The 27,691-nt window shown below is 44.8% G+C and overlaps 2 protein-coding genes across 2 annotated transcripts; both read left to right on the top strand.

Annotated features, from left to right (window-relative positions):
* Window positions 1-1,950: 1,950 nt before the first annotated feature.
* On the top strand, window positions 1,951-12,473 carry LOC130476509 (taste receptor type 2 member 8-like). The gene is made up of 3 exons (XM_056848454.1): window positions 1,951-2,403; window positions 2,587-2,847; window positions 12,408-12,473. Exons 1-3 carry the CDS (start codon window positions 1,951-1,953, stop codon window positions 12,471-12,473), a joined length of 780 nt encoding a protein of 259 aa, XP_056704432.1.
* Window positions 12,474-26,372: 13,899 nt separating this feature from the next.
* On the top strand, window positions 26,373-27,317 carry LOC130476508 (taste receptor type 2 member 39-like). The gene has a single exon (XM_056848453.1). The coding sequence runs from the start codon at window positions 26,373-26,375 to the stop codon at window positions 27,315-27,317; it is 945 nt and encodes a 314-aa protein (XP_056704431.1).
* The last annotated feature ends 374 nt before the right edge of the window (window positions 27,318-27,691 follow it).

Raw genomic sequence — 27,691 nt, 5'->3', positions numbered from 1 at the left:
GAATGATGATAAGAGATAAAGAATTCATGATTAGAATAATACAGGCAAAATGGGCAAAGGAAACTACAATATCAACACAAATGGTAAATAAAAGGATGAAGGGTATTAAGATGTTGAAGATGGATAGGTATAAAAAGTTGGAAAGGAAAATAATGCTGAAGTGGTATAGACCACCAGCCCAAATAGCACATATGATCAAACGAATGAGACTGAATTGCTGGCATTGTAATGCAAAAGAGGGGTAGTTCTCACACTTGTGGTGGGAATGCCCAAGGGTAATAACTATATGTGGAATAACTATATGTTCGAATATGTGCAAACAGATGTGCTGATATACTTAAAACAACAGACAATGGGAGAAACAGAAGAAATGGAGTTGAAGACTCAGTGGATCCCATACGGTAATTGGATGAAAAGTGGAGAAGCCAATGAAGAGACTTTAGTAAAACTAAAAAGGCTTTGCTCATGGCTTAGAATATGAAAATATGATATCATGGATTGGTCCGTGGGAAGAAGGAAGGGGGGGAAGGGGAAAAAATTGTATTGGAAGAAGGAAAGTGTAAATCGTAATTACCTTTGTTACTTTTTGCAGGACAATGATTCAGCTCAAACCCAACCCCTTTCTGACTATGTATTACTCTTCCTACACACTTGACACTGAGAGACACTGTCCTTCAGTGTTACTCCTCTGAAGATGTCGGCCACAGCTGCTGACGAAATGTCAGGAAAGAAAATACCAAGACCATGGTTACACAGCCCGGATAACCTACGAGAACCAATGAACTCTGACCGTGAAAGCCTTCGACCATATTTTGAACGTAATTATAAAGGTATGGAGATGTAAAATGACCTCCAATGCAATAAAAAATAATAATAAAAAACTATATCATGATTTTTCTGTAAACTTCACTGTACGATCTCCCTTTTAATGCCAATAAAGGCTTTCGGATTCGTTCGTTCGGTGTCTGTGTAGCCCTATTTCTACACCAACTATCAGTGCAATTGGAATAATTGTGCACATCAAAGGAATAATAGGGCTAAAGTGTCACACATGTCCTGTACTCAGGCACAGTAGCCAGGTCACAAATAAGAATGGTGTCAGCAACCATAAATCAAGTGAATCCAGACATGGTAGTTAGGTCACAAGGAAGAACGATGTCATCAACCATTTATCAAGCTAGAGGGGATTCCGATACGTCCCGTTTCATAGACCTTTCTTCAATCGCTTATAAGTCCGTGCTGATGATCCAAAATAGACCCAAATATGATGTTTCCCAATCCTCTGGGAATAAACGTGGCCGCGATTCAAAAGGCACTTGATGCTATAACCATTAGTCTGGAGATGCTATCTAGCAACCTTCCTCACATAAGCGCATGTGCCTGATTCCACCCCTAAAATCTCCAGGTATTTCCCAACCTGGAGCTGGTACAATTCATGTACCAATTAGCATAATACCCAGTCTTTAAAAACATTCTGATTTGGTTTTTTAATATGTAGGGGGTTCACTCTCCAGCCAGGGTGATCAGAAGAGCAGTGGGGGGCGACAGTGCAACTCCCGTAACTTTCCCTGCAGAAAAATACATTAAATCAATCAATAGAAAGGCTTTTCCTTAAATAATAATTATAGATGGCTTTAGGCCAATATGGCTTTTAAGCCAACAAATCCCACAAAAATAGCACCTCGTCGTCTGTGAAAACAGATGCAAACATCATTTTTAGCAACTATGTAAAATGTGCAAATAGGACATCTTAGAACAGGATATAGATTTCGTAACACTATCCTTTCTAGGAAGATTTGCATCTTCACAGGGTCAACACTGGAAAATAGCTCCAGCCTCCCAGATGGCTTTGTGTTCCTGAAAGGAAAGCCCCACGTTGTGCTGTGTGCTGCTGGTGGAGAGCGTGAGTATCCCAGCCGGAAGAAACTCTTTTCTTTTGTGCTCGGAAAGATGGCCACCGTGTTGTTGATAACTGGCTTTGTGCTTCTCGTAATGGAAACCGTCGTTGGAATGGTAGCAAATGGATTTATTGTCCTGATCAACTTTATTGGCTGGTTCCGAAGCAGGAAACTATCCCCAAATGACCTGATCCTGACCTGGCTTGGCTTGGCTAGACTTGCGGGGCTGGCAGTAATGATTCTGGATGTAACGATTTTGTCCTTTTTTCTGTGCACCTACACATTGATTGAGGTGCGCTTAGCAGTTACCATCATGTGGCTCTTTACAAGCACCATCAACCTTTGGTTTGCTGCCTGTCTCGGTGTTTGGTACTTAATGAAGATCGCCATCTTCTCCCACCCCGCTTTCCTCCAAGCGAAACAAAGAGCCTCACAGCTGGTCCCGTGGCTGCTTCTGGGTTCAATTGTCTTCTCTGCTTTTATTACTATTATTATTATCATCACAGTATGGAGCAATAAAGTAATAATTTGTGATTCATACAAACCACTTTTAAACAATAGCAATGATTCAGAAACCGAAACGTCTCTCTCCTTTAGGTATTTCACCATTGCCATTACGGTTTTAAATTTCATTCCTTCCATGATAGTTTTCTCATCCACAATCTTGTTAATAATCTCTCTGTGGAAGCACATAAGACATTTGCAACACAGTGGAATCGGAGTCAGGGACCTCAACACCATCGTTCACTTGAGTGCCATCAAAGCTCTGGCTTCCTTTGCTGTTTTGTACCTGTCCAGTTTTGTAGCAATCACTTTACAAGCAATGCTGCCTTGGAGAGGACATGATAACATTTGGACATCTGTGCTTTTTCAAACCATGCGGGCTCTGTATCCCTCTGGGCATGCTGTTATCCTGATATTAATTAATCCTAAACTGAAAAAGGCATGGGTCAGGCTGGTACATCGCTTAAAATGTCCTTTGGGTGAACCACCCTCTTAAAACCCGGGGAGACCAAGATGGCGACGGAGTAACAACTTCTGTCTGAATGTCTCCTGAAGGTGTGTCTGTTTACATCGTTTCTCAGTATTTCTTCTCCAGAGCCAGGGTGGCGTAGTGGTTAAGAGCGGTGGTTTGGAGCGGTGACTCTGATCTGGAGAACCACGTTTGATCCCCCACTCCTCCACATGAGCGGCGGAGGCTAATCTGGTGAACTGGATTTGTTTCCCCACTCCTACACATGAAGCCAGCTGGGTGATTAGTTTGGGCTAGTCACAGCTCTCTTAGAGCTCTCTCAGCCCCACCTACCTCACAAGGTGTTTGTTGTGGGGAGGGAAAGGGAAGGTGATTGTAAGCCAGTTTGATTCTTCCTCCTTAAGTGTAGAGAAAGAAGGCATATAAAAACCAACTCTTCTGCTTCTTCTGCTTCTTCTGCTTCTCCTTCTTCTTCTTCTTATCCTTTTATTTAAATTGGTTTAGAGTGAAATTGCTTTGAAGCTGCCCAGAAGAGAGACTGTTATATGTGGGAGTTTTTCTATGTTGAGATAAGATATGCTTGCTAAACTCTTACAACTCAGCAACTGAAAGAGATTGATAATTCTGAGTGGCTACAACTGGAAGGCTGCTTAAAGATGCTGTTGAAAAATCTAAATTAGGTCGGCTAGTCAGTGCTCATAACCAGCTATTTGATAAGATCTGCTTTTTAGCATGGATAAGACTTTTCTAGAGCGGAGACTGTAATAAGGAAAGTCTGAGTTGCCTTTAGATTTGAGTGCTGACCTGTTACCCAGACTGGTGTTTACTTAATCTGGCCATTTGGTAAAAGTGTTACTATCTAGCGCAACGGACACTGGTAAAAGGGTTGGAAAAGGGGCTCCTGACACCGAAGAGTTGTTTTTATCATCTGCACGCAAGCAGACAAAAAATCGATGATTTTATTGTGCCAAACAGCGCTTCACCAGTAATTGCTGTGCCCACTTCAAATCGTTTTCCTCCTTTAATTGGCAGTGCAACTGACCAAAAGAACTTAGGGAGAGGACAACCTTTTGTAGAAGACGGAACCTGAAAAACCCTCTGGGCACACTCCATCAAGAAGTACTCCTGGTGTTTAAGTCACGTCAAATTGTTTTCGTGAAGACAACCTCCCAGTGGATTGAACTCTTGGATTCTGCATTTTTAAATCACTGTTCTTATTCACTGTTATTTTGCAACTGAATTTCAAGGGCTGCTATGTATTGAAGCCTGAACAGCCTTCTCACTTTCAGATACCTTTCTTAGGTAGCTTTTAAGCTTTATGTAAAGCTTTTAGATAACCCTGATCATAGAAGGATTTTCACCTTATTAAGGTCTGATATGCTGCCCTCAGCAATTCTTGAGATATAGATATAGAGGATTACCATCTACAGAATGTGCATGCTTATGTGGAGATGGAAATATCGAGACCCTAGAGCATATCTTTTTTGATTGTAAGATCTATCCTCATATCAGGGAAACTCTGATTACCCCCATAATTTCCCGCCATCCTGGTAAAAATAGAAGGACTCTCCTCTCACTAATGTGAGCAGATAAGAATCAAGAGATCACTTTTAAGGTCGCCAAATTTGGTTGGATAGCCTAAAAGATTAGGGAATCTTGGGTAAGCCATATATAGGCTTTTTAGCAATCACTTTTAGCCTATGAGATTAGGAAATTTGGGTGAGCCATATATAGGCTTTTTAGCTATACGTTATAAGATATTGCATAATTCTGTGATTCTACAATTTTAAATCCTTTTTTACCATGAGTTAATTGATATTCTGGAAGTTAGAATTATTGTATTGTTTCTATTTTTATTGGTCTCTGACTGTATTAAATAAATTTGATTTGATACCTTTCTTAACTACATCTCTGTTTCATGTATTGCTGAGACCTGGCTAGTTTGCACACTTTGAGTGAGGGGGAAAGGCTAGAACGAAAAGAACGATAAAGACTCTTACAGCTGTAGTTGTTTCCGTGATACACTCTAAACAAAATAAATAAGAACAAAAGTCGCCAGGGTTCGGAGTGTCAATGTCCACTAGCAAATCAGTATTGGAAGAAAGTAAAAATCAAAGTGGAACGAGTTGTTGGTTATAACAACCAACAGTGAGATCACCTCGGTAGGTGGTGGGCTCTCCTCCTTTGGAGGTTTTTAAGCAGAGGCTAGATGGCCATCTGTCAGCAAAGCTGATTCTGTGAACTCAGGCAGTTCATGAGAGGGAGGTCAGGAAAGGTTGTGTCAGTGTTTGGCTCTCATGGCCATTTTTTGCCTGCCCCAGGTAGTGTTGATGGCCACTTTGGGGTCAGGAAGCAATTTCCCCCCAGGCCAGATTGGCCAGGGATCCTGGAGGGTTTTTGTTGCCATCTTCTGGTCATAGAGTAGGCATCACTGGGGGCATGGGGGGAGGTAGTGGTAAATTTCCTGCATTGTGCAGGGAGTTGGACTAGATGACCCTGGTGGTCCCTTCCAACTCTATGATTTTTCTATGATTCCATTCTATTATACACATACACATGAGCTATACTATACATCCAAGAGATGCAAAGAATTACAAAGCTATCTTAAGGAGGTCTACTTAGAAGTAAATCTCATTGTATTCAATGGGGCTTATCCTCAGTAAAGCGTTCTTGAGATCACACTGTTTCTTACATGTTGGCAACTGCTACTGTTTATGACTCCTTTCACGTGGATTCTTTTCCTCAGTCTTTGCTCCCAAACTTGAGTACTGCTTTTTGGAGCATGTACAAAAAATTGTTCTCTAACCATCCACTTTCCAGATTTTCCCCAGCTTCAGTTGTCTATTACCTGTATTTTTGTGATCTTTTCAAGAAGAATACATTATTTGCATGCCATAATGATGGACAGAGCAGATTTTAAAAAAAACCCTACCCATATTGGTGCTATTTTTCTACTGTCAGCTCCTTGCAGATTCAAAAAAACTGGTAATTGCTCTACAGTTATAATGCTATAGCTCTATAGCAATTACTAGTTTATTTTTTGTTCTTTGAAGGAGGACTCATTGGGGCCGGGGCCAGCAGCAATCACAGGGAGACTTGCTACCACATGACATGCATGAAGCTCGGCATGCCAGTTCAGCATGAAGCTCCTTCCAGGATGGGTTATTTTCTGGGAGCTGAGGGATATGAAGAGGAATGGGAGGACAAATCAAACAAAGGACACCACGGAGTCCATTTACATGTCTGTGAAGTAATTTTCCCCACCACCACCATTATATCATCTGAATCTCCCCACCACAAATGTTCAAAGTAGTCTGAGACTTGATAACACCTCACTTGAACCCTGTGAATGCTGTTACTTTCTTTCCTAGCTCTGTTATTATCTGGTGCCGCTAAAAATGTTTTCACTTGTCTAGTGTCCGGATCACCTTCTGGTGACAAAAGCAGAACAGGTTAAGAGCTTGAGGGTGCTCATCAACTCAGTTTTCCTATTTGCTTCTATCAGCTACATTTGGATCACCAATTTCATCCTTACCTTGACTTTGCCACAATAATCTATGGTTTTGTATCCTGGTTGGTTTTCTGTAATGCACCCTATGTTGGGCTGCCCTAGAAGACCTTAGCCGCCTGGAAGACCTTTGGAAAATGGCTACTGGTGCACAATGCAGTCAAATTAGTCATTATTAATAATAAGTGGTCACGGAAAATATTAGTTTTAAGAATATAACATCACACCTTTATGAAGACAGGTGCAAAGATCATATTTAACATCTCTGCAGAATGTGCAAATATGAAATATTAGAATAGGATATAGATGGTAACCCAGTCCTTCCTGGTAAGATTTGCATCTTGACAGAGTCAACACTAGAAATAGCTCCTGCCTCTCCAGATGTTTTTAGTGCCTCAATTGAAGGTCCGAGTGTTGTGCTCTGTTAGGTTAATATCACTGGAAAGACAGCATCAGGAAAAGCGTGAACATCACAGCAGAAGAAACAATTTCCTTTGGTGCTCAGAAATATGGTGCCTTTCTTAATCATGATAATCAGTTTTATACTGCTGCTTATTGAAACCCTCGTTGGAATAATAGCAAACGGATTTATTGTCCTCATGAATTACATTGACTGGTTCAAAAGCAGGAAACTAACTCCACCTGACCTGATCCTGACCTGCCTTGGCTTGTCCAGACTTGCATTTCAAGCAGTAGTCATTCTGGATGAAACTATATATTCCTTTTCTCTGAGCACTCGTATTTGGAATTACCTACCACTAATGACTATTGTTGTATGGATATTTACAAACACCGCCAATGTTTGGTTTGCCACCTGGCTCAGTGTTTTCTACCTTGCAATCTTCTCCCACCCCGTTTTCCTCCAAGTGAAGGAAAGAATCTCTGGACTGGTGCCGTGGTTGCTTCTGGGCCCTGTTGTTCTCTCTGCTATTATGACTTTTACTCTAGTCACTAGCTTGAGCAACGATGTGTCCACGTGCAGTTTCAACTCATCACTTTTGAGCATCAATGGTTCAGAAATTAAAATGTCTGACTCCTGTAGGTACCTTGATTTTGTAGCGACCGCCCCAAATGTTAAGCCCCATCATTTACCAGGTGGCAGGGTTGTACTGCACAGGGCTCTCTAGAGGTATGATGGGGGAGAGTCGCAAAACTGCAGTAGCGGAGGACCCTGTAGCTGTCACCAGACCCTCTGGGAGCTGCCTCCCCCACCACCTGGATGAGAAATCACCCACCCACAGCCCAGGGAGGTACCCAGGCCAAAGGAAGTGCCATCAGTAGGTCCACCAGGAGGCACGGTTCTGTGAGCGCGGCCTGAAGAGGGTGCTAGAAAGATTCCCTCACTGGCAATAAGGCCTGAACAGAGGGAAGAGAAGAAGTGGGAGCTGGGCCATGACAAGCCTGGGAGAGCCCAGGACCTGGATAGAGGGCTGATTGGAGGGAGAGGACAGGTCTCCAGCCAGCTCAGATGTATCAAGGGTGGAGTGGGAGTTTGACAAGGTAGGGTGGGGTGGGAGAAAGCATAAAAAGGAGGAAATGCCAGATGGCCAAAGAAGAAGAAGGCAGAAGGGTCAGCCAGGCAAGGCTAAACCTGAGAGCCAGGGGAGCCAGGTCCTCTTGCTGGTGAGGCCGGCCCCCATTCTGAGGCCAGGCGAAACCTCCCAGGATCACAGCATAGGGCAGGGAGCCCTTGCAGGCAAAGGGGGTGCCTCAGTAGAAGTATTTCACCAATGTCAAATCAAAAGATCCTTTGGATTTTTCTCCAAGTGGGGGCTATAAAACACGTGGGCAGGCACTAGAGTGCCCCAGGTCAATGGGTTCAGAATCAAGTCACAGTTGAATTATGGTGACCCTGTAGTGTTTTCAAGGCAAGAGATGTTCAGAGGTGGTTTGCCATTGCCTGCCTCCACACAGTGACCCTGGTATTCCTTGGTGGTCTCCCACCCAAATAATAATCAGGGCCAACCCTGCCTAGCTTCTGAGATGTGACAAGATTGGGCTAGCGAGGACCGTGCCGGCCAGGACACTTTGATTGATAGGTACCCAGAAAAAAGAAAAATATAACTGCATCCAGAATCCCAATTGTCTGCCAGATAGGTTGAGATAACCCAAGACAGATCAGGATCAGGTCAGCTGGGGAAAGTTTCTTCCCTCTGAGCCAGTCAAAGGAATCGATGAGGAACATCAACCATTCTAACAAGTGTTTCTATAACAAGTGTGACGCAGATTGCCGTGAATAAGATAGCTGCCATCTTTCTGAGCACAAAAGAACCATGATCCTTCTGCTGTGATGTTCACACATTTCCCCGTGCTGTCCAGAGCATAACACTGGGGCCTTCCGTTTCAGAACTGAAAATAATCTGGAGAGGCAGGAACTATTATCTAGTGTTGACTCAGTTGAGATGCAAACCTAACCAGAAAGGACTGGGTTACTAGAGCTATATGTGGGACTTGGAAGAAATGAGGCGAGGCATCAGTGTGAAGAAAGCAGACCTCCCGTCTCAGGAGCTGTCTTTTATTTATAGGAGTTGTAATAAGTAACCTTACAGCAGCTGAGCTGAGTAACCCAGGCAACCAAGGCAGAAGAGATTCTAGGACTGCTAGGACAGTTTATTGAACAATGTTGCAAAGAGAGTACAAGGAGAGAAGCCTTTCCTTTGTTTAAACCCTCTACACAAAGGCAGTCTTCAAGATGACGTAGTATGCCAACATCACCTGACTGCCCCAAGGCCTTGTGGTGAGTGGTGTGCCAGCTCACCAATAGGCCAAAACCCTCTTTTTTGTTTTAAGCTGGTGATAAGCATAATACATAGCACGACGCTGAAAATGCTCTCTAGAGAAAGAACACATATTGTACAGATTAGGAAGGCATTGTACAAAACATCCTAATGTAATAAAACCAGCAATTATTCCAAGCAGTGCTAAAAAAGACGCTCGCAGCCACCTGAAGTCGGGTAGCCAGCTGGTCAATCAATTTAAAAGACCAGGAGCTCCAGAAGTAACAACATTGTTAGTGAGCATATGACGCAATTTCTCCAGCTCGTCCTCGATGGTTTTGTTAAGGTCAGGGAATGTTACTTTGCAACCTGCCTGACCAACAATTTTACAAAGCCCACCTTGCCGAGCCAGGAGAAAATCTAAAGCAAAACGATGCTGTAAGGTGATTTGATGCAATTCAGAAATTTCATGCTGCAAGTCTTGAATCAAGCGGCTTGTAGCATTGACAGTCTTTTCTAATCTACAAGTGAGGCCTAAGATGGAATGGTGGTTTTCCTGGGCAATTATCCCTGGGTAGCTCCCCAGAGTTAAAATTCCAGTAAGACCAGCCCCTATGGCGCGACCCCAGTCGCTTCCCCCACTGAGTTGGGTGTCCACAATTACCTCATCTGAACACCCGGGGCCAAGGGGGGCCGCTGCGGCACGTCTCACTTTGTGAGTGGCCAATTGTGTCCCAGAGGCATCCAGGACTTGGACTGGTAATGCAAGTTACCCGAGAGCTGCACACTGATATTTTCCTGGATGATAGTTGGTGGCCCACCCCGAACCCCAAAAGAACCAAAGGTTGGGATCTCGGATGAGCCAATTGCCACAATGCTTCCAGATGTTAGCAGGGAAGCATTGGGAGAAAACATCGGTAAACTGTGATACAGCTGTTGTGTGGTGGTGTTCATGAGATTGAGATTGGGTTGAAAGGAGGAGTTAAAGGTACCCCAAAGGTAAAAGCGGTCGGAACAAGCAGTATAATTGACTGCATGATGCCCCCACATCTGATCAGCAGCAGTTTTATAGGTCCAGTGAGAAAACTGAGGACTGCTAGCATGGCAACAAAAACACAACCCAGGTAGATAATGCTGAAACCGAAACTTGTGAAAAGGAGTACTGTTCCAGTGAGAGTCAGTGATGGACGCAAACAGCGTCGAGTGGTTCAAGTGTTGTAGTTCAGAGAGAACCAATTCAGGAGAATTAAAGGGAGTAGGCAAAAAAGACATAGTAGAGGCAGATAGAGGAGGTTCATAAATCAGAGAGACGTTTTCCCCATGAAAAGCAAACATGTAAGCAGCATGACGAACCCATAAGTTTGGTGCATAGAACTCATGCTTGACCCTCTGCACCCCAGAACCTAGGAGGCAAAAACACAAGATGACCATGACTGAGTTCACAGTCAGCTGAGCAAAAACAGCAGTTAGGACGTTTTCTGGGGTTACAGGCAAATTTTGCTTTGCCAACTCCTGTTGGGCTTGATCAGACAAGCTTTTGAGGGCCCCCAAGTTACTGGAGGGTTCAGTCTGCGACGACCACGACGCCTCTCGGCCATGGGCTCAGAGTCCACCAACTGAAGGTTGAATTGAGGAATCGGGTTGGAGAGACCCTGGCGCCACGCCATGAAGGTCAGGCCGAACACACCGTGCAGGCACCCACAGAGGTCCGGTAGGCGTTTGGACAGCAGCGTAGCCCCGGCCCCACATGATGAGAGGCACCGGCCCGTGCCAGTGGGGGTCGGGCAGATGGCGGTAGCACACCAGGGCCTGTGGCAGCGGCTCATCGGCTTGGAAATGCCGCTGAGTCCTAGTAACAAATTTAGAATTAAAAGAGAGTAGGTTAAGATGGTTGAGCGTAAAGAGAGCCTGAGCTAATAGGCCCTCTTTGTCCAAGAGGGAGAGGCCAACTCCCCCTTGTTTTTTTAGTTTTTCAAGCATCTGCTTGAGAGTGCCGTTGGCTCGTTCAACGATGGCTTGACCAGTGGAATTGTATGGAATGCCAAACGTATGTTTGAGTTGCTAGCGAGCACAAAAGGCAGCGAATGTGGAGGAACAATAGGCAGGGCCATTGTCCGTTTTAAGTGCAGTTGGAACACCCATAACCGAAAAGGCACGAATTAAATGGGTGCAGACTTGCTTTACTTTCTCGCCTTTTTGAGGAGAAGCAAACAGATAGCCAGAATAGGTATCCACAACCACATGGAGATATTTCCAGGGAGCAAATGGAGGAAACTGAGTAACATCCATTTGCCACAATTGATTGGCTCTGAAACCACGAGGGTTTACACCAGTGGAAGGAAAAGAAGCCTGCCCAGAGCACTGAGGACATTGGTGAATGATAGCAGAGGCTTCTGCAAGGGGCAAATGAAATTACTTCGCCAAAGCTTTGGCGTTTTGGTGATGCATGGCATGACTCTCAATGGGAGAGAGAACAGCATAGGAAACAAGGGAGTCAGCCCGTGCATTTCCTTCAGAGATAATGCCAGGAAAGGGCTGATGACTGCGAATATGAGCAACAAACAGTAACCCTGTACGCTTTGCTAATTGAGAGCGCAAAGCAATGAACAGACTTAGTAGATTGTCATCACAGGAAGGGGACACATAGCTACCTTCAACCTGAGAAATAACATTACAAACATACAAACTGTCGGAAATGAGATTGACCGCATCATGGGGAAAAAGACCAATGGCAAGAACAGCAGCCGCCAGCTCAGAACGTTGCGGTGACTGCTGGGGGGTGTAAAACGACTGTTCCACTGGCCTGTGGAATCTTGCCATGTGACAACTCCCCGGGAGGGGGAGCCATCTGTAAAAAGGGTGATCCCAGGGTCAGGGGTAATGGAAAGGATGCTATGCATTGGTAAAGGAAGCTGGGCTTGTATTTGGATACGGGGATCTCGGGGCAAGTGGAACAGCACCTGGCCATAAAACCCTGCCATGGCCATTTGAAGCTGATCATCTTGGGCCAGTGTCTGCTCCCAGGTGAGAGCAGTAAAGGGAACAACAACGCTATGTGGCTCAGAACCAAACAGAGCCTTACAACGTAGACGACCCCTGGTGAGTAAGCGGGCAATCATCATAGGAACCGTAGAGATGGTTGCACCTGCCACATGAGCAAGGTACAGCCACTCCACGATGGCCACTTCACCCTCCTTTTGCTGATAGAGAATGGCACAGCACTGTCTTTGAGGCCTCCAGATAGGCAAAAGTGGAGGACAATCAGGCAGTTGTCTATCTACCCACCGCTGTGTCATGCGCTCTCTCAACAGCTGGAGCACCTGAAGCTCGGCAGCAGAGAGGGCGATGAGATCAGCAGGATCCCGGCCTCGTTTTAAGACCGAAAAAAGCAGTGCCATATCATCTGTCGTAATTTTGTAATACGGACGAATCGAATTTATACTACCCAAATACTGTTGCAGCTGAACATAGGTAATGACAGGGGGCAGTGTCAATGTCAGAAAACAAGGGGCAGCATATGCAGAAAGGACCTTGTGACCCAAATACTTGAAAGGGGCTGAGAGCTTAATTTTTTCTGGGGCAATCACAAGGCCAAACATAGCAAGATCAGCTGCAAGCTCCTTTTGCCAGTTTTCTTTTTGATGACGAACACTGGAGTATTGTAGGGACTGGTGGAAGGAACCAAATGACCCTGTCGTAGTTGCTCTGCAACTAGGCGTTGCAAAGCTTCCAATGTTTCACCAGGCAGTGGCCATTGGTCGATCCACACATAGTCTGTCAAAAGCCATGACAAAGCAAGGGCGCGAGGCTTAGTCATTAGTGACTAAAATAGCCCCCAATTGAGACAAAAGGTTTTGTCCCCACAGATTGACTTTAAGTGGGACGACAATTGGAGTTACATACCCCACCTGCTGGTCAGTTATGGTGGTGACAAGGAGAGGCCGAGCGCTCTGCTGTGCCGGAGTGGAACCCCCCACCCCCCAGACAGCAGACGAACGTTCTAGAGGCCAGGAGGGGTCCCAATCATGAGGGGTGATTACAGAAACATTAGCACCAGTATCAAAGAGACCTTTTAACTTTTTACCTTGAACCTTATACTCACGAATTGGTTTCTGATGCCAGATGTTCTCAGTGACCAAGGCAATCTGTAAGGAATCAGAAGACAAGTCCCCCTTGTCCACCTCCGAGAGCGGGAGCGGGACAAGGTGCGCACAGGAAGCACCTTCCTTTAAATCTAAAGGAAGAGCGCTCCAGCACTGCAAAACAACAAGTAAATTGTCCTGGACCACAACCTTGTCTGGTGGCATATTGATCCCCTGCTGCTGGGCTGCACAGGTAGGTAGGGCCAGGTACGTGCCAGGAGGAGCCTCAGCACGCATGGAAACGAGGGCAACCTCCCCAGGGAGGGGTTGCTGAACTGCATGTGCAACATAGAGTTAGGAGTGTTAGTACCGCCCCCTCGGTAGGCTCCCCCACCGGGGGCTCGGCACTCACTCTTAAAGTGACCCGGCATTTGGCAGTGAAAACAGTGAGACGGCATTTTTAAGCCGATCTACAAAACCTGCATATGACTCATTGGGACTTTGTTTAATGGCAGAGAAAGATTTACTAGGTGTCCCAGTAGTCGGGACCCGTCGAAGAGCTCGAGAAAAATGCAGGTGGTTCCCCCTCCCACTCTTCGGGAAGATCCAGGTCCCCATTACAGCGGGCCGCCTGGACTGCCAACACCACTTTTGACCGAGGCGGTGGACAAGCAGGAGAAGGAGATACGGGAGAAGGAGGTATGGGAGCCAAAGACGAGGCTGCAGGGAGGAGAGCCGGATAGGGGGGCGGTATCACCTCCGTAGCAGGTTTCAAGAGTGTGTTGTCCGCAGCGGTCAACACGCAGACAGCTCGATCAACCTTTTGCCAGGCAAGAATAAATTGCACTGGTGCACGGGGCTCACCCTTCAATTCCCTTCCTATTTTTTCCCAGTCTCCTGGCTTGAAAGTGCCTTCCTGGGGATACCAGGGACACTGACAATCAATCTCCCGAAGGAGATCCTTGAGGTCCGTTACTGACACTGAATCCCCTCCACAATGTCTTACCAATTGGAGAAGTTCTTCAGCATGCTTTATCTGTTCTGTAGACAATGTTTCACCCATACTTACCAGGGAGCCGTAGCTGCGAGTGCACTCAAAGACTTTTCCAGTCGCGGTAAGCGGGGTCCAGTGGAGCTCGGATCACGTCGGGGTCACCAGATGTGGGAATTGGAAGAAATGAGGCGAGGCATCGGTATGAAGAAAGCAGACCTCCCGTCTCAGGAGCTGTCTTTTATTTATAGGAGTTGTAATAAGTAACCTTACAGCAGCTGAGCTGAGTAACCCAGGCAACCAAGGCAGAAGAGATTCTAGGACTGCTAGGACAGTTTATTGAACAATGTTGCAAAGAGAGTACAAGGAGAGTACAAGGAGAGAAGCCTTTCCTTTGTTTAAACCCTCTACACAAAGGCAGTCTTCAAGATGACGTGGTATGCCAACATCACCTGACCGCCCCAAGGCCTTGTGGTGAGTGGTGTGCCAGCTCACCAATAGGCCAAAACCCTACAGCTATATCCTAATATTTCATATATGCAGGTTCTACAGAGATGCTAACTAGAATGTTTGCTTCTGTCTTCACAAAGGGTGGTGCACTATTCTTTCAGAATGCATACTATTTGCCCAATTCCATCAATTATTGGTTCTTGTAGGTTATCCGGGCTGTGTAACCGTGTTCTTGGAATTTTCTTTCCTGACGTTTCGCCAGCAACTGTGGCAGGCATCTTCAGAGTAGTAACACTGAAGGACAGTGTCTCTCAGTGTCAAGGGTGTAGGAAGAGTAATATATAGTCAGAAAGGGGTTGGGTTTGAGCTGAGTATTGTCCTGCAAAAGTAATGTGCTAATCATTGTCCTGTAAGTATCAAGATAATGTGCTAATGAGGGTATGGTATGTTAATTCCACGGTTACACAGCCCGGATAACCTACAAGAACCAATGAACTCTGCCCGTGAAAGCCTTCGACAATACCATCAATTATTCTTTATGATTATTTTAATGATTTCGAAAAGCCTATTTATAGACCTAACACACAAGGGAAAGTATTATTAATTGGATACTTAATGCAAATTTATGTAAACCCAGTACTCCATGATTGAAATAACAACATTAGACATACTTAAATAATCATAAAAACTGTAAAAATTGTTGTGTCGACAACGTACACAAGAACGATCATTCTCTATTGCTGAAGACTGTCTTTCATAACATCTTCATGGTACACATTTTAATACGGGGTCTTAAATAGCATTTCACTCATTCCAAAAGAGAAAATATTTCCCTGGACTTGTTCTTGTTATCCAGACCTTCATACCTCCTGTTGGGGGATGATTCATTGCCCACCTGGACAGTGCCTTGACCAGTCAATACCTTGCCATGATAGTCTGTCCTTCATTAACACCCCATTGCTATTCCTGTCTTCATCCTGCTCCATGGAATTCCCTGATTGGCAGTAGGAAAACCGGTCAGGTGGGCAGGGAAGGGCTCCAGGGAAGGAGCGGCCATTGCTCCTCCAGCTGTCCACTTGCTGATGGTTTGGTTTCATAAAACAGCCTGAGGATCAGCCACAGTAAGTATTTGGATGAGAGACCCCCAAAGAAGACTGAGGATGCTATGCAGAGGAAGGAGAAGAAGAAGAGTTGGTTTTATATGTCGACTTTCTCTGCCACTTAAGGGAGACTCCAACCGGCTTACAATCACCTTCCCTTCCCCTCCCCACAACAGACACCCTGTGAGGTAGGTGGGGCTGAGAGTGTGTGACTAGCCCAAGATCACCCAGCTGGCTTCATGTGTTGGAGTGGGAAAACAAATCCAGTTCACAAGATTAGCTTCCTCAGCTCATGTGGAGGAGTGGGGAATCAAACCCAGTTCTTCAGATTAGAGTCCACTGCTCCAAACCACCGCTCTTAACCACTACACCACCATTCACATTTGAAATGCAGTGGAATCGGAGTCAGGGACCTCAAAGCCACTGTTGACTACCATTAAAGTTCAGAATTGCCTAAGTGGTTGTGAAACAACTCCTGTGGAGTGACTGGCAAAGATTGGGAGGAAAGGGTCGCTGAGAGGGAATAGGCTCTGGGAAGGAGATATTCCAGATGCAGGATTTTGTTAAGGGATCTCTGCCACGAAAGTGGGGTAGATCTATAGAGCGAACTGGGAGAGAGATTTTGTCAGTCTCAGGCATTTGCCCCTAGTATCCCTCAAGCAAACTCATCCAGACAGGTAGATCTGAAGCAGTAATATGTTATTAGGAACTAAAAGGCAAATAAAAGAACTGACTGCACACAGGCAGGCAAGGTTAGCAATAGAGATCCCTTGCAGGTTACTTGCTTAAAAACACTAGTACAGGAGAGTAAGATAGACATTGCTAGGCAACAGCGAGATAAGCGGTTCTCATGAGTGAAGTCAAAGCATGCCGCAGCTGTGAGAAACAGCACAAACGAAAGCATACACAGGATCTTCAAAACCCTGAGAACCAAGGACTTGACTTGTGGCCAGAACTTGGCCTGAACTCATGTCAGGAGCCTGACAGGATCTTGCATTCAGTTAGGAACCTGACAATTTGAGGAGCAATCTCCATACTTCTTTATTCTCTGGAGGAGAGGGATTGTATAATCTCCATACTTCCATGTTAGCTAGGCAGCAGAGACTGAATCGGAACATCTGTAGGAAGTTCTGCAAACTGAACTGAATTTGGGAACTTAATTTAAGAATGGTAATTCTGTACTAACTAAGCCATCTAAGATCTATGCCTTCTCTGTAGTAAAACTTATACAACAGTTCTGGTTCTAGGCCTTCCCTACCTACCATTCCCCTCCATCCCTTGTACTGTTACGGGGAATGCCAGGGGTCTCCAATATTTATCGGGGGAATTAGCTTATTGGATACTAATTTGAGCCCTAATGAGAGGCTTGATTTAAAGCAGATCTTTGACCTATGTGTTACGAGGGTTGAGCAAACCAGAGGAATAAACTGAACCGGAAGCAATTTAAAACGGTCAAACAGGGGGTCTTTATTAAGGGGAATAAAGGGACATGTGGAAGGGAGAAGCGAGAACCACATCGGTATTACCATTAGTGATGTGCATACGGCTAAAGCCAAACTGAAAAAAAAAATCTTTTTGGTATTTTTCGGTGGTGGTGGGGGGGTATCAGTAAAAAAAAAATGGTGGCAATTGAAGGGAGCTGAAAAAGCGAATCCTGAATAATGCCAGTTTTGGCATTATTCAGGGTTGCTTTGGCCCTGTTGCCATTTTTCCCCCTTCGTCCCTCCCCCTCCCTCCCCCCCTTACTTACCTGCTGGCTGAGTCCCTGCTAATTCCGTAGTCCACATGGATTTCGGAGGCAGCCCAGATGGATGCCGTCTGCCACCTCCAAAGTCCACGTAGATGTTGGAAGCGGCAGACGGCGCAGAACTGAACGCCGGGCTCCGCCAAGCCCAGCAATGAGCTCGGCTCGGCGTAGTTTTCATTTAATAAACCCAGACATTTTTGATTATTTGAAAAAGCCAAATCCTGATATTCAGATTGTTCTTGATAAAAAGGAGGAAATGCCAGATGGCCAGAGAAGAAGAAGGCAGAAGGGTCAGCCAGGCAAGGCTAAACCTGGGAGCCAGGGGAGCCAGGTCCTCTTGCTGGTGAGACCGGCCCCCATTCTGAGGCCAGGCGAAACCTCCCAGGATCACAGCATAGGGCAGGGAGCCCTTGCAGGCAAAGGGGGTGCCTCAGTAGAGGTATTTCACCAATGTCAAATCAAAAGATCCTTTGGATTTTTCTCCAAGTGGGGGCTATAAAACACGTGGGCAGGCACTAGAGTGCCCCAGGTCAATGGGTTCGGAATCAAGTCACAGTTGAATTATGGTGACCCTGTAGTGTTTTCAAGGCAAGAGAGGTTCAGAGGTGGTTTGCCATTGCCTGCCTCCACACAGTGACCCTGGTATTCCTTGGTGGTCTCCCACCCAAATAATAATCAGGGCCGACCCTGCCTAGCTTCTGAGATGTGACAAGATTGGGCTAGCGAGGACCGTGCCGGCCAGGACACTTTGATTGATAGGTACCCAGAAAAAAGAAAAATATAACTGCATCCAGAATCCCAATTGTCTGCCAGATAGGTTGAGATAACCCAAGACAGATCAGGATCAGGTCAGCTGGGGAAAGTTTCTTCCCTCTGAGCCAGTCAAAGGAATCGATGAGGAACATCAACCATTCTAACAAGTGTTTCTATAACAAGTGTGACGCAGATTGCAGTGAATAAGATAGCTGCCATCTTTCTGAGCACAAAAGAACCATGATCCTTCTGCTGTGATGTTCACACATTTCCCCGTGCTGTCCAGAGCATAACACTGGGGCCTTCCGTTTCAGAACTGAAAATAATCTGGAGAGGCAGGAACTATTATCTAGTGTTGACTCAGTTGAGATGCAAACCTAACCAGAAAGGACTAGGTTAGTAGATCTATATCCTAATATTTCATATATGCAGGTTCTACAGAGATGCTAACTATAATGTTTGCTTCTGTTTTCACAAAGGGTGGCGCACTATTCTTTCAGAATGTGTACTATTTGCCCAATTCCATCAATTATTCTTTATGATTATTTTAATGATTTCGAAAAGCCTATTTATAGACCTAACACACAAGGGAAAGTATTATTAATTGGATACTTAATGCAAATTTATGTAAACCTAGTACTCCATGATTGAAATAACAACATTAGACATACTTAAATAATCATAAACACTTTAAAAATTAGTTGTGTCGACAACGTACACAAGAACGATCATTCTCTATTGCTGAAGACTGTCTTTCATAACATCTTCATGGTACACATTTTAATACTGGGTCTTAAATGGCATTTCACTCATTCCAAAAGAGAAAATATTTCCCTGGACTTGTTCTTGTTATCCAGACCTTCATACCTCCTGTTGGGGGATGATTCATTGCCCACCTGGACGGTGCCTCGACCAGTCAATACCTTGCCATGATAGTCTGTCCTTCATTAACACCCCATTGCTATTTCTGTCTTCATCCTGCTCCATGGAATTCCCTGATTGGCAGTAGGAAAACCGGTCAGGTGGGCAGGGAAGGGCTCCAGGGAAGGAGCGGCCATTGCTCCTCCAGCTGTCCACTTGCTGATGGTTTAGCTTCATAAAGCAGCCTGAGGGTCAGCCACAGTAAGTATTTGGATGAGAGACCACCAAAGAAGACTGAGGATGCTATGCAGAGGAAGGAGAAGGAGAAGGAGGAGGAGGAGGAGGAGGAGGAGGAGGAGGAGGAGGAGGAGGAGGAGGAGGAGAAGAAGAAGAAGAAGAAGAAGAGTTGGTTTTTATATGCCGACTTTCTCTGCCACTTAAGGGAGACTCCAACCGGCTTACAATCACCTTCCCTTCCCCTCCCCATAACAGACACCCTGTGAGGTAGGGGGGCTGAGAGTGTGTGACTAGCCCAAGGTCACCCAGCTGGCTTCATGTGTTGGAGTGGGGAAACAAATCCAGTTCACCAGATTAGCTTCCTCAGCTCATGTGGAGGAGTGGGGAATCAAACCCAGTTCTTCAGATTAGAGTCCACTGCTCCAAACCACCGCTCTTAACCACTACACCACCATTCACATTTGCAATGCAGTGGAATCGGAGTCAGTGACCTCAAAGCCACTGTTGACTACCATTAAAGCTCAGAATTGCCTAAGTGGTTGTGAAACAACTCCTGTGGAGTGACTGGCAAAGATTGGGAGGAAAGGGTCGCTGAGAGGGAATAGGCTCTGGGAAGGAGATATTCCAGATGCAGGATTTTGTTAAGGGATCTCTGCCACGAAAGTGGGGTAGCTCTATAGAGCGAACTGGGAGAGAGATTTTGTCAGTCTCAGGCATCTGCCCCTAGTATCCCTCAAGCAAACTCATCCAGACAGGTAGATCTGAAGCAGTAATATGTTATTAGGAACTAAAAGGCAAATAAAAGAACTGACTGCACACAGGCAGGCAAGGTTAGCAATAGAGATCCCTTGCAGGTTACTTGCTTAAAAACACTAGTACAGGAGAGTAAGATAGACATTGCTAGGCAACAGCGAGATAAGCGGTTCTCTTGAGTGAAGTCAAAGCATGCCGCAGCTGTGAGAAACAGCACAAACGAAAGCATACACAGGATCTTCAAAACCCTGAGAACCAAGGACTTGACTTGTGGCCAGAACTTGGCCTGAACTCATGTCAGGAGCCTGACAGGATCTTGCATTCAGTTAAGAACCTGACAGATTTGAGGAGCAATCTCCATACTTCTTTATTCTCTGGAGGAGAGGGATTGTATAATCTCCATACTTCCATGTTAGCTAGGCAGCAGAGACTGAATCGGAACATCTGTAGGAAGTTCTGCGAACTGAACTGAATTTGGGAACTGAATTTAAGAATGGTAATTCTGTACAAACTACGCCATCTAAGATCTATGCCTTCTCAGTAGTAAAACTTATAAAACAGTTCTGGTTCTAGGCCTTCCCTACCTACCATTCCCCTCCAAGTCCATCCCTTGTACTGTTACAGGGAATGCCAGGGGTCTCCAATATTTATCGGGGGAATTAGCTTATTGGATACTAATTTGAGCCCTAATGAGAGGCTTGATTTAAAGCAGATCTTTGACCTATGTGTTACGAGGGTTGAGCAAACCAGAGGAATAAACTGAACCGGAAGCAATTTAAAACTGTCAAACAGGGGGTCTTTATTAAGGGGAATAAAGGGACATGTGGAAGGGAGAAGCGAGAACCACATCGGTATTACCATTAGTGATGTGCATATGGCTAAAGCCAAACTGAAAAAAAATATCTTTTTGGTATTTTTCGGTGGTGGTGGGGGGTATTAGTAAAAAAAAAATGGTGGCAATTGAAGGGAGCTGAAAAAGCAAATCCTGAATAATGCCAATGTTTTGGCATTATTCAGGGTTGCTTTGGCTCTGTTGCCATTTTTCCCCCTTCGTCCCTCCCCCCTCTCCCCCCTTACTTACCTGCTGGCTGAGTCCCTGCTGATTCTGTAGTCCACATGGATTTCGGAGGCAGCCCAGATCGATGCCGTCTGCCACCTCCAAAGTCCACGTAGATGTTGGAGGCGGCAGACGGCGCAGAACTGAACGCCGGACTCCGCCAAGCCCAGCAATGAGCTCGGCTCGGCGTAGTTTTCACGTTCGTGTTTAATAAACCCAGACCTTTTTGATTATTTGAAAAAGCCGAATCCTGATATTCAGATTCTTCCAAAAATTTCTGGCTTTATTAATCTTCAGTCCAAAATACTGGAAAAATGGTGCACTGCCCGAATTACCACCCTTCAACTTTTGGCAGGGGGAGGGGCAAAGCCCTTTCCAGGGTGGTTTTGGCCTTGGAGGGAGGACTCATTGCGGACAGGGCCAGCAGTAACCACAGTGAGACTTGCTACCGCATGATATGCATGAAGCTCGGCATGCCAGTTCGGCATGAAGCTCCTTCCAGGGTGGTTTTGGCCTTTGAAGGAGGACTCATTGTGGCCAGGCCTGGCAGCAACCCCTGGGAACTTTCTACCCCACTGCTTGCATGACTCACCCAGTTTTTTCTGGGAGCTGAGGGATATGAAGAGGAATGGGCGACTCAGGACTAATCAAACAAAGGACACCACGGAGTCCATTTACATGCCTGTGAAGTAATTTTTCCCCACCACCACTATTATATCATCTGAACCTCCCCACCACAAATGTTCAAAGGGGTTTGAGACTTGATAACACCTCGGATGTACTCTGTGAATGTTGTTACTTTCTTTCCTAGCTCTGTTATTATCTGGTGCCGATAAAAACTTTTTCACTCATATAGTGTCTGGATCACCTTCTGGTGGCAAACGCAGAACAGGTTAAGAGCTCATCACCCCAGTTGTGCTGTTTGCTTCTATCAGCTACATTTGGATCACCAATTTCATCCTTTCCTTGACTTTGCCACAATAATCCATGGTTTTGTATCCTGGTTGGTTTTCTGTAATGCCTTCTAGGTTGGGCTGCCATAGAAGACCTTTGGGAAATTGCTACTGGTGCAGAATGCAGTCATATTAATAAATTATTAATAATAAGTGGGTATGGAAAACATTAGTTTTAAGTGAACAGATTCCCAAAGAGTATGATATTGTCCTTTGCGAAGCCAGGTGCAAAGATTGTAATTAACACCTCTACAGAATGTGCAAATGTGAAATATTAGAAATATAGATGGTAAGATCTTCCTAGTGAGATTTGCATCTCGACAGAGTCAACACTAGAAAATAGCTCCTGCCTCTCCAGAGGTTTTTCAGTGCTTCAGTTGAAGACCCGAGTGTTGTGCTCTGTTGGGTTAATATTACCGAAAGGACAGCATTGGGGAAAGCGTGAACATCACAGCAGAAGAAACACTTTCCCTTTGTGCTCAGAAAAATGGCGGCTTCCTTAATTCTGATAATGGGTTTTATACTGCTGGAAATTGAAGCCGTCGTCGGAATAATAGCAAATGGATTTATTGTCCTCATGAATTACATCGACTGGTTAAAAAACAGGAAACTATCCCCAGCTGACTTGATCCTGACCTGCCTTGGCTTGTCCAGGCTTGCATGGCAGGCCGTCGTGATTCTGCAGGACACTATATATTTCTTTTCTCTGAGCACTCATATTTGGAATTACCAACACCTAATAATTGCCGTTGTGTGGATATTTACAAACACAGCCAATGTTTGGTTTGCCACCTGGCTCAGTGTTTTCTACCTTGCAAAGATCGCCATCTTCTCCCACCCTGTTTTCCTCCAAGTGAAACAAAGAATCTCTGGACTGGTGCCGTGGTTGCTTCTGGGCTCCGTTGTTCTCGCTGCTATTATGACTATTACTCTAGTTACAAGCTTGCGCACTGGTTTCTCTAAGTGCAATTTCAACTCATCGCTTTTGAGCATCAATGGTTCAGAAATTAAAACATCTGACTCCCCCAGGTACTTTGCTATTCTAGTCAACGCCCCAAATGTTATTCCCCTTCTGATATTTTTGTCATCATCCATCTTGTTAATAACCTCTCTGTGGAAGCACACAAGACATTTACATTGCAATGGGAACGGCATCAAGGATCTCAACACCCAAGTTCACGTGACTGCCATTAAAGCTCTGGCTTCCTTCTCTGTTCTGTACCTGTCCAGTTTTCTAGCATTCATTGCACGGGCAATACTGATCTTGAATAACATGAATCACCATTGGTCAATGATGCTGATTAGTAATGTTATTGCTGCTTATCCCTCTGGACATGCTGTTATCCTGATCTTAATTAATCCCAAACTAAAGCAGACATGGGTCAGGATGCTACATCACTTACAATGCTGTTTGAGAGAAATGTCACCTTAAAACTGACCAAAAGTCTTTAAGGAGAGGACATTCTCTTGCGCAAGAAGGACCCTGAAAAACTCTCACGGCATAAACGTACAGGAAGTTCTTCATTCATACACACGCTATGCTTCCTCTTTCACACAAATGTATGTATTTTATTAATGGTGGATTTTCTTTTCCACAAACTATTTATCCACATTGATGATAAGCCCATGGAATTATTCTTTTCTCTGCTTCAGAACTGGTCAGATTAGATATGTTTCTTTTGATTTGGATACAGGTGTAGAGAGTAACATATAAATAATGATATAAACTTAATATTATACATTTCTGTGGAAATACAAATGTTTCGCACTTTTTATGTACTGAAGTTTTTAATATCTTTTAGTACAAAAGTTTGAGGAAAAATGTACATTGAAGTTTTTATTACTGGATGTCTTTATTACTTACATACATTTTTATATATTACTTTATAATACATAAAATAAACTTCTACCTGGGCTCTCGTCAATATATCATACTGTCAATTATATTTCATCTACATATGCAACTGATATTGTAGCTGTGTTGCAACTAGTGATAATTATAACTCTATTTAATTGTACAGTTAATAAATTGTTTTAAAAGTGCTTTTAGCTCCTTTGGATTTTTTCTTCCCATAGGGTTACTGAGGACCCGCTCTTTGAGTTTTTTCTGACTCAGTATAACCCCACACCTTAATTTTGAGAGGGTCTGTGTCTCAGTGGCTGAGTATTTCCTTTGTGTATAGGAGGTCCCTGGTTCAATCCCCAATGTCTCCACTTAAAAGAATTAAGTTGTCGGTTCTAGGAAATATCTCAGTGCAAGATGATTGTAGAATATCAATTGCTATAGTTTTTGTATGTGAGATATGTGCAGACAATTCCAGTCACAAAGGTGCTGGCAGAGAAGGTATGTGGATTAGCCTACCTGTGAGGGTGTGTCTACGGCTCAGAGGTTGTAGGGCCAGATCTAGGTGGCGACGAGGAAGCTGCCATGGGTGGTGGGCAGAGGGGGGCACCCCCAGGGCATCCAGGTCAGAAGCTGATGGTGCAGCTGCCCTCCCCGGTGCTGCATGCGCCACCCACACCCTGGGCTGAGGGTTGAAGCAGGGAAGTCACAGTATGGGGTAGTCTCATGGCGCCGGAGTGGCCCCCAGGCCCCACCACACCAAGGCGAGCATGAAGAGCATCCCAGCCACGTGGCTGACCTCTGGGGATCGGGTCACCTTCACGCACTACAATCAGGCCCGTCTGGCATAGAGGGAGGCTTATCACCAGGCCTGCCATCTCTTTGCTCTTCCAGCCAGCAGCTGTGTAAGAGGTAGGGTTGCCAGCCTCCAGGTACTAGCTGGAGATCTCCTGCTATTACAACTGATCTCCAGCTGATAGAGATCAGTTCACCTGGAAAAAAGAGGCACTTTGGCAATTGGACTCTATGGCATTGAAGTCCCTCCCCAAACCGTGCCCTCCTCAGGCTCTAGCCCGAAAAATTCCCACTGGTAGCGAAGAGGGACCTGGAAACCCTAATAAGTGGCTCCCTCCCCTCCCTGGTAGTGAGTAGATCCCTGGTAGTGAGCTGGCTTCATGTGCAGGAGTGGGGAGACAAATCCTGTTCACCAGATTAGCCTCCTCCGCTCCAAACCTCCACTCTTAACCACTACACCACGCTGCTTCTCTCAGCCTGGTTGAGTCTGGGGCTCAGCAATCCGCTCTGTGTGGTGTACTTTTCGGTTTTGTGTTGAATTAACCTGAAAATTTTCCATTATTTGATAAAGCAGACTCCTTATATTCAGATTGTTCAGATTTTTTGAAAATTTCTGGGTTTATGAAACTTGAACCTAGAATGCCCTAATTACCACCCTTTGACTCTTGGTTTCTGTCAGGAATAGGCAGGGGGACAGGATGGTTTTGGCTTTGGAGGGAGGACTCATTGGGGTCAGGGCCAGCAGCAAACACAGGGAGACTTCCTACCGCATGATATGCATGAAGCTCGGCAGGCCAGTTCGGCATGAAGCTCCTTCCGGGGTGGGTTTTTTTACTGAGAGCTGAGGGATATGAAGAGGAATGGGAGGACAAATCAAACAAAGGACACTACAGGGTCCATTTACATGCCTGTGAAGTAATTTTTCTCACCACCACCATTATATCATCTGAATCTCCCCACCACAAACATTCAAAGTGGTTTGAGACTTGATAACACCTCCGATGAACATGGTGAATGCTGTTACTTTCTTCCCTAGCTCTGTTATTATCTGGTGCTGCTAAAACATTTTCACTTGTCTAGTGTCTGAATCACCTTCTGGTGACAAGCGCAGAACAGGTTAAGAGCTTGGGGTGCTCATCAACCCAGTTGTGCTGTTTGCTTCTATCAGCTACATTTGGATCACCAGTTTCATCATTTCCTTGACTTTGCCACAACAATTCATGGTTTTGTATCCTGGTTGGTTTTCAGCAATGCACCCTATGTTGGGCTGCCCTAGAAAACCCTTGGGAAATGGCTACTGGTGCAGAATAAGCAGGTATGGAACATATCAGTTTTAGTTGAAGAGATTCCAAAAGAGTATGGTATCGTCCTTTGTGAAGACAGGTGCAAAGATCATATTTAAGATCTCTGCAGAATGTGCAAATATGAAATATTAGAATAGAATATAGATGATAACCCAGCCCTTCCTGGTAAGATTTGCATCTCGACAGAGTCAACACTAGAAAATAGCTCCTGCCTCTCCAGAGGTTTTTTCAGTGCCACCACTGAAGGCCTGAGTGTTGTGCTCTGTTGGGTTGATATTACTGAAAGGACAGCATTGGGGAAAGCGTGAACATCACAGCAGAAGAAACACTTTCCCTTTGTGCGCAGAAAGATGGCGGCTTCCTTCGTCATGATAATCAGTTATACACTGCTGGTTATTGAAACTCTCATCGGAATGGTAGCAAATGGATTTATTGTCCTCATGAATTACATCAACTGGTTCAAAAGTAGGAAACTATCCCCAGCTGACTTGATCCTGACCTGCCTTGGCTTGTCCAGGCTTGCATGGCAGGCCGCAGTGATTCTGCAGGACACTATATATTTCTTTTCTCTGAGCACTCATATTTGGAATTACCAACATGTAATAATTGCCGTCGTGTGGATATTTACAAACACAGCCAATGTTTGGTTTGCCACCTGGCTCAGTGTTTTCTACCTTGTAAAGATCGCCATCTTCTCCCACCCCGTTTTCCTCCAAGTGAAACAAAGAATCTCTGGACTGGTGCCGTGGTTGCTTCTGGGCTCCGTTGTTCTCTCTGCTATTATGACTATTACTCTAGTTACAAGCTTGCTCACTGGTTTCTCTATGTGCAATTTCAACTCATCGCTTTTGAGCATCAATGGTTCAGAAATTAAAACATCTGACTTTTCTCTATGCTTAGTTATTCTGGTCAACGCCCCAAATGTTATTCCCCTTCTGATATTTTTGTCATCGTCCATCTTGTTAATAACCTCTCTGTGGAAGCACACAAGACATTTACATTGCAATGAGAACGGCATCAAGGATCTCAACACCACAATTCACGTGACTGCCATTAAAGCTCTGGCTTCCTTCTCTGTTCTGTACCTGTCCAGTTTTCTAGCATTCATTGCACGGGCAATACTGGTCTTGAATAACATGAATCACCCTTGGTCAGCGATGCTGATTAGTAATGTTATGGCTGCTTATCCCTCCGGACATGCTGTTATCCTGATCTTAATTAATCCCAAACTAAAACAGACATGGGTCAGGATGCTACATCACTTACAATGCTGTTTGAGAGAAATGTCACCTTAAAACTGACCAAAAGTCTTTAAGGAGAGGACATTCTCTTGCGCAAGAAGGACCCTGAAAAACTCTCATGGCATAACCGTACAGGAAGTTCTTCATTCATACACACGCTATGCTTCCTCTTTCACACAAATGTATGTATTTTATTAATGGTGGATTTTCTTTTCCACAAACTATTTATCCACATTGATGATAAGCCCATAGAATTATTCTTTTCTCTGCTTCAGAACTGGTCAGATTAGATATGTTTCTTTTGATTTGGATACAGGTGTAGAGGGTAACATATAAATAATGATATAAACTTAATATTATACATTTCTGTGGAAATACAAATGTTTCGCACTTTTTATGTACTGAAGTTTTTAATATCTTTTAGTACA

The sequence above is a fragment of the Euleptes europaea genome, chromosome 4, assembly GCF_029931775.1.
Source record: "Euleptes europaea isolate rEulEur1 chromosome 4, rEulEur1.hap1, whole genome shotgun sequence".
Taxonomy (NCBI): domain Eukaryota; kingdom Metazoa; phylum Chordata; class Lepidosauria; order Squamata; family Sphaerodactylidae; genus Euleptes; species Euleptes europaea.
The sequence above is the reverse complement of the archived record's forward strand: the minus strand, read 5'-3'. Positions and strand labels throughout refer to the sequence as shown.

Coding starts and splice junctions, on each gene's coding strand:
- LOC130476509 (XM_056848454.1), top strand. CDS start 1,951: ATGGCCACCGTGTTGTTGATAACTGGCTTTGTGCTTCTCGTAATGGAA. Junction 2,404..2,586: donor CTATTATTATTATCATCACA/GTATGGAGCAAT, acceptor TCTCTGTGGAAG/CACATAAGACATTTGCAACA. Junction 2,848..12,407: donor CTAAACTGAAAAAGGCATGG/GTCAGGCTGGTA, acceptor CTCTCTCAACAG/CTGGAGCACCTGAAGCTCGG.
- LOC130476508 (XM_056848453.1), top strand. CDS start 26,373: ATGGCGGCTTCCTTCGTCATGATAATCAGTTATACACTGCTGGTTATT.